This window comes from Drosophila miranda, chromosome 4 (genome assembly GCF_003369915.1).
Source record: "Drosophila miranda strain MSH22 chromosome 4, D.miranda_PacBio2.1, whole genome shotgun sequence".
Taxonomy (NCBI): domain Eukaryota; kingdom Metazoa; phylum Arthropoda; class Insecta; order Diptera; family Drosophilidae; genus Drosophila; species Drosophila miranda.
In genome coordinates, this window is record NC_046677.1 from 19397284 (window position 1) to 19404766 (window position 7483).

General features: G+C 36.4%; 1 protein-coding gene across 2 annotated transcripts; it reads left to right on the top strand.

Moving 5' to 3' along the window:
• The first annotated feature begins 194 nt into the window (after positions 1 to 194).
• On the top strand, positions 195 to 6854 carry LOC108162477 (protein daughterless). 2 transcript variants are annotated; one of them, XM_033393788.1, is made up of 4 exons: positions 247 to 264; positions 429 to 469; positions 577 to 683; positions 4112 to 6854. In XM_033393788.1, the coding sequence occupies exon 4, from the start codon at positions 4151 to 4153 to the stop codon at positions 6185 to 6187; it is 2037 nt and encodes a 678-aa protein (XP_033249679.1). In that variant the 5' UTR covers positions 247 to 264; positions 429 to 469; positions 577 to 683; positions 4112 to 4150; the 3' UTR covers positions 6188 to 6854. The 2 variants fall into 2 exon arrangements, 1 of the variants encoding a protein (XP_033249679.1); XR_004473043.1 differs by lacking the exon at positions 4112 to 6854 and adding an exon at positions 753 to 1015 and having other exon boundaries at positions 195 to 469.
• Positions 6855 to 7483: the final 629 nt, after the last annotated feature.

Here is a 7483-nt window from a genome sequence, read left to right on the forward strand (position 1 = left end):
CAAAAGTTGCAGTTACGTGAGAATCTAATAAAAAGCAAATAACACCATAAAATATCAAAGAGAGAATTTTATAGAGAATAAATTTATATAATCTTGTTGCATATATTGAACATGAATAATCTGCAATTTTTTTCCAATGTTATGCTGGTATATGTCGAAATTCCGATCAGTTCTTATCGAGGAAAGCAACCCTACATATGACGCACGAAGAGAATAAAGATGGCGTTCCCGAGCACACGAAAACTAAAGCAAGGTGAATGCTAGGTAAAGAATCTTTTAAAGTATATTGAAAATGTTCATAACGTTTTAAAATTAGTAAATAAAAAGTATATTTACAATGTGTAAATTAAAAGAAACGATTCTTATGTAATTCGTCAATGTTAATTACAAGTTTAATGTAATAATGAACATACATATATTGCCTGTAGTTGTCCTGGACTGAAATTGAAAAATAATTGTTTTACACAAGGTAATTTAGTTATTAAATCTAAACTTAAAGTTTTCTGATATTTAACGAAGTTTAATATATATTATATGTACATATATATATGTATATACGCGTATTTATATATGCAGATATATATATGTACGTATACATAGGCTGTGGCTCTACATCGGTACTCTCGCTGCAACAAAAGGGATTCCCAACATACGTATAAAAATTCAATTAACTGGATATTAGCGTGAGTAAATTTTATGAACGTTATTATGTTAGCGTAGTAATATTTTGGTTTTGTTTTTTTTTTCAAAAGTTAAATATTTTTGTGTATACATATGTATGTAAACATTCCACCATTTTCGTGTTTTCATATACATTTGTAAATAAATACGTATGTATGTGCACATGTATATTCGTAAACAATAATGCTACCTGGTGGAGCCTTTGGAAATATCACTGTATGTTAGCACATAGAATGTAAATATGTATGTAAATACGAATGTGATGTACATATACATATACTCTATATGTGCAGGTTAAGATATAAATGTAAATATAAACAAGAAATTATTTGAATTATTTTTTAAAATTTATTTACCCGTGCAAAGGGTATTGTGATTTTGACTAGAGGTTTCCAACAGAGAAAAAGCATTGCATTATTAATATCAACAATCCAGTTGCTATAAAGAAGTGGAACTCGTGAATTTACATTATTTATTAATTCGTTATTACTTAGACAAAACTGTTCAAACCCGAATTTTTAGATACTTTCTACAATAAAGAGTATCAAAAGCTTGTTTCGTGTGAGGTACAGCGTGCTTCGGATTAGCTTAGTACGATATCCTGGGGAAACCCTGTTTTTAATTAGGCGATTCTAAAGTGTATGTACCTATATATCGGGTTGACAACCCGAGTCGTTACAGCAATTTTCGACTGTCTGATCCTCTGTCATGAAAAATTGTGTTTTTCATTGTCCTCTTGCTGAATAGGCTTTGGCTAGGTTTATATCGAAGTTGTGCAAAATGTATGCCGTTATAGTTCAAGATTTTCTGCGAAATAGAACCTGATGATTAGAAACTAATGGAGTGATTCTTATTGATTCACATTGCTCTACTTTTGAATTCATTTTTGATCCCATTTGTGGTACCATTGGTCTTCCTCGGAGTTCAAGACTGATGTTATCGCTGGTTATAGCTGTGCCAAGATAGTCCAGTGCAACTTCAATCTATCTGTTTATTGCCACAGATTGAGGTAAAATTCTTGCGAATATATGTATGTATTCCGTCGATTACAACAATGGCAGTCTGATTTCGCCTCAACTGATCAAGAGGTATCCATGTCCCCTCAATGCTACTGACAATCATATTCTGCCCCGCAGCAAAGTCAATTAGCTTTTCCATACCTTGAGGCTGTAGGCGCAAGCCTAAATCATGGCATGGCCTCTGCAAAAAATCTGCGAGCTTGAATTTGAAGAGAATTGCTTTTTAGCATTTCCCGTCCAATGTGTTCGGGTCGTTTTAATCCGTATCTGGCGGACTATTTATGCCAGAAAGGATAATTAGATGTATAGCATAAGTAGATCCGCCAGTGATTCAGTGATTTCAGTGTTTTCCCTGTTAGGAATTTAAATTAGATCTTGGAATTGGATCGAAAGTGCCAATATGTTGACGAGCCTGCAGAGGCAAAGTCCAGCTTGTTGGATGAATTGATAGTATTGATATTTTTTCCTGCCTAAGAAAAAATCAAAATTATAACTTGATTTTTATTCTTGAGCAAAAAATACAACTTAAAATATAATCAATTTTCCATGAGTTTTATACAAAATACAACTTAAAATATAATAGATTATCCATGAGTTTTATTTGTTTGATCAAAATAATGGTTTTTGGTTGAGTTGTAAAGTCATTAGTTAAGTAATTAACTCAATTATTGCATTGCATTAATTATTGCATATTATAATGCATTGAAAAATATTTAGCAATCAGGAAAAAAAAACACTTGTTACTTACCCATATAATTTTGAAAGTAACCGCCACCTCGATATGCCAACCAAAGCCATTCCCTTATATAACGATGTCCCTACAACACTACTTAAAACAAGAGAAACATCAATGTCTGGTTGCGACTTGGAAGCAACGGTATAATAGGACGAAGTTGACTTTTGTAGGAGTGCTGGAACTTAAAACAACAAGTTATGAGCCAGATTTAACAAAGCTATCAAAGACATGCAAGCCCAATGCCCTATAAATGTTCTTGACTTTTGCAGTTAAGTATTTTGCAGTACTTAGAGTTAAACTATTAAATTTCATTATTCCATTTGAGCTAGCTAGAAGACGGGGTATTCTCTCCGTGCTGAGGTTCCCAAAAAAATGTATTTTCTGGGTGTGGTAGCTGACATAGAAAAGGTCTCTTTGTTCAAAAAAAAGGCTTGGATTAACGGAGAAAAATATGTTTTTTTCTTCATTGGTCTTAAATTCACAGAATTAAGTCCAGATGGGCTGCCTCGATTCATTCTAGCGACGCTGCTTTTATATGCTCTGATCAGCTGATGTGCCTAACGTGTTCTGATGTACCCGCGATAAACAGACGCGCGTTCGGTCATGGGGCAGTGTGCCCGTGTGTCTTTGTTATACGGTCAAACTGTACAGAGCGGGTGCGCCCAATTATTTGAATTTAAACATATATTTTGTATATTTTGTTTGTATATTTTTTTGGAGCTGCATAGTGGGTGAAACGGACAATCTAGCTTTTCGAAATCCGAAAACTCAAAATTAGTGGCTTAATCGGATTGTAGCAAGAAAAAAAAAAAATAATATAAAACTTATACAAAATATAAGTAATTATGGGTCGTGGAAAGCACTGTCGTGAAGAAAAAAGCTAAAGAAGACCTATGGTAAGGTGGGACAAATTGTCGGTTGTTCAAATAAAATAAAATTAAAATATGCTGCCAACAAGAATCGCGTGGAAGGAAGACTTCGATATAGAGCTAAAAAATTATCCTTAAATATCGGCAAGTAGTAGCAAAGTTATATATGGGTTACAAATTGAATGCCCGTGGTCCGAGGAAAATTCCACTTGTGACTGCAAGTCTTACGTCAAAGAGATGGTTCGTGGATCACTATTCCTTTGGGATGCGAAAATTAGGTGAACCTTAATGCCGAGATGCTGAGCTGCTGTTGTTGCTGTTGTTGCTGCCAAAGACTTTATAAAAATCATATTCAACTTTAAATACAATTGAAGTAACATATTTCAATGAAATGTTTAATGTTTAAACTTTTTGAAATCAGTGTTGACTTCTTGCCGACTTAATGTCTAGATAAATCCTTTTTAAAATATTTTAATTTGAAGTCTGCAATACAACTATTGAGTTCGGATACGTTTACAACCAGCGTATTATTTTACGTTGCTCAAACGACCGTCGCTCAGCGCGTGGCATTGGATTGCAAGTTGGCCGTGGATTTCAGCTTACAAGTGCTGACAAATTTATACCCAAAACTTTTTGTGTTTTAATTTTCAATGAATGGTTACGTTAAGCTAACATATGAACGATTGATCTGCAAGTGATATGTGTACATACACAAATAAATGTAAAATTAAATACACATATGTATTTATGTATAAGCTGTACATGATAATATATTTATTAATAACTTGAAAACTGTCCTATTCCAGATCCATTGCCAAACCTCCGTCTTTAATTGTGGTGCAGATATGGCTACCAGTGATGACGAGCCAATGCACTTGTATGAAGTGTTTCAAAACTGTTTCAATAAAATAGCAAACAAACAACCAACGGGCACAGCCGGAACTGACCGTGGAGGTGGAGGGGGGTATCACTCACCTTACGGAAACCTTGGAGTAGAAAATGGCATGTATCCGAGTGATTTTAACTCTATCCATGACGCCAATGGAGGCAACAATCGATTTCCTAATACGACAACGGTTGACCAGTATTTTGATTCAGCTGTTACGAGTAGCGGTGCATGGTGTCCATCCCAAATGAGCAGTGGTAATAATTATATGGGACAAGCCTCTTATCAAAATACTGTTCCATTGACTTGTCATACTTTGGACCAACAAGTGCATAATGCGGACGGGTTGTCGAGTGGAACAAGTATTGGAATCAACATGGGTAGCGAAAGTGGTCATGCTATGCATTGTCCAGTGTCAACTTCTCTTCCGCCGATGAGTTCTTTTAGAGCTAGTGCCGGTAGTTTGCCTAGCATCAGCGGACAACCACCTGTCCATCCACCAGCCATATTCAACTCACCACAGGCACACAATCAAAGCCAAGTAGTACAAGCACAGCATAGTTCGTTATCCACGGCTGGGCCGCATGGTCATCATTCGCTCAATCACACTTCACATTCTCATGCCCATTCCCATCACAGTCAGCAAAACAGTCCTGCGGTGCAGAGTGCAGATACATTCACTGGAGTTAGTTCTGGAGTTAATGTGAAAGTGGCTGGAGCTGGTAATTCTTCGGCAACATCATTGAGGCAACAAATGTATTTACCAGCTAATGTAGCTGATCAAAGTATTAGTAGTTTCGGTTCAAATCCTTCTACGCCCGTAAATTCACCACCCCCTTTGACCCAATCCGTTGGGGAACCGTCTGTTACTGCTTCAGGAGGGTGGGGCCATTCTGTGTTAAATGGTGGCACAAATTCGAGCTACGCGAACGACATGGTTCCTGTAACTAGTTTACATACAATGGCTTCTGTATTTCAAGGAGTACGCATGGAAGAAAGATTAGATGATGCACTCAACGTACTGCGAAATCATTGTGAGCCCGAAATTATACCAAACGTGGCATCAATTGACAATATAGATGCAATGTCTTCATTTGTTCCCAATTCACCTTCGCATCTTTTAAACGTCACCACCGCAGGAAGTGGAAGCTCTTCTGTTACCAACACGTCCAATACACTTGTTCATGAAGTTCTGTCTATGGGAGCTGCTGGAACATCAGTTCAAACAGTTGGTGAAGATGGATTGGCGCATTTAAAAACAGATCGAAATTCATTAACATCAACAACTAAACAAACAAAAAAACGGAAGGAACATACAGTAACCAACACTATAGCAGCAGTCTGCACCACCTCGAACCTGACTAGCTTAGATGTTTCCGATACAAAACCAACAAGCTCTATAGAATCATTAAATGCAACCCAATTGCAACAACTTTCGCAGGGTTCAAAATCATCAAAAAGACCACGGCGATACTGCTCCTCGGCGGATGATGATGATGACGCAGAACCAGCTGTTAAGGCGATTCGAGAAAAAGAACGTCGTCAGGCCAACAACGCTCGCGAAAGAATTCGCATTCGAGATATCAATGAGGCATTGAAAGAATTGGGTCGAATGTGTATGACACACCTAAAATCAGATAAACCACAAACTAAGTTGGGAATTCTTAATATGGCTGTTGAAGTTATTATGACCCTGGAGCAACAGGTTCGCGAACGCAATCTGAATCCCAAGGCAGCATGCCTTAAACGACGTGAGGAAGAAAAAGCCGAAGACGGCCCTAAGCTGAGTGGCCAGCATCACATGATACCGCAGCCACCGATTGGAGCGTCCGGCAGCAGCTATCACAGCCAACCTACGCAGCTTGTGCCGCCGTCATCACAGACTATAAGTACCATGACCATATCCTTACCTGTTAACAATGCTACCAGCGTCCTACCACCACATTTACAGCAGCAACAACAAACACAACTCGGACACGGTCAGCTTCCGCAATAGCATGCACTTAGAAACTCCTCTGAAATCGCCCCTATCTTCCATAAAAACCCAATGTATTCAAGACTCTACCAAGTACTCATTAACCTCGGATTTCGAGCATCAGATTTAAAAAAATATATTTTGTCGTTGTCCTCAAAAAAGGCAGTCTCATGCAACATAACTCTTTTAAAATGTACAACACTTTTAACAAACATCGCCTAAACGATTATCAATATGACCAGGTTTACTTATTAATATGATTGTATATAGCTATTCCATTATTTTTTACCTGGGAAGATAATTTATGTTTCTTAGATAATTTGATTAAATAATTTGTTTTAATTTTATATCTGTACGATATTACCGTAGCCATATTTTTTATATACAAAAACAGCATACATAACGACATAATTAACTGTAAGTAGTTAAAGAAAACTACAATGTAAACACATAGGCGTATTTCTTTTTATTTCCCAGAGCTACAGGAATAAATATGTCAATATTAATTTTTTACTGTGTTTGTGATTAAAGAAAAAGTTTGAACGTAAGGGTAATAAAATATGGAAGTAATCGTTAGTTAAGATTAGCTCATAATTGTTGTATTGTAACTTAAGGCTTCAAAGAAAATTTGTAATATGGTTATCAATTATATAGTTTTCTACTATAGGGAACTGGAATTTGCAAATTATGGCGATGTAATATTATCTGGAATGAAGTCATGACATGGTAACAGCGAGAGTGCTTCAACTTCAGAAGACGCTCTACGATTCTGAATTCATATATGTATAGTGAAATCCGAAGCTCATCGTCGGTATTTTATGGCTTAATTACAAAATCATTTTTGCGTAGGTGTGTTCGACAGCCTATTTCAGGATTTACATAATTTCGCAATGAATAAAAGGTTTAGAGAACATTTTCTCCCTATTATTTTCCTAGTCTAATTTGTATTACATACTTTGCGATGCCGAAGTATTAATGCATACAAAATGTTTTTTAAATATAGGAAAATTCAAAATATATCATTAGGAAAGGGTTTTGAATTTCTGAATTATCTGTATCAGCATAGAATACATCTGAAGATTGCTAGGTTTCAGGGTATGTCAGAACAGTTTTTAATTAAAAATATAATTGTCGCTTCGGCTAAAACTTGAGCGAGTAGCACAGTATTGTAGATATAAATGAACTGTGTATGTATGCGAACGACGAGCATGGGTGGTCGAATGTCGGGTGCTTGGGTCTTGAGTAATAGTGGCATACTGCAAAGGTGCATCATATGGGACTCGATCTTGGTTTGTTGCTGTACACAATACCTTTCAT

Coding starts and splice junctions, on each gene's coding strand:
- LOC108162477 (XM_033393788.1), top strand. CDS start 4,151: ATGGCTACCAGTGATGACGAGCCAATGCACTTGTATGAAGTGTTTCAA.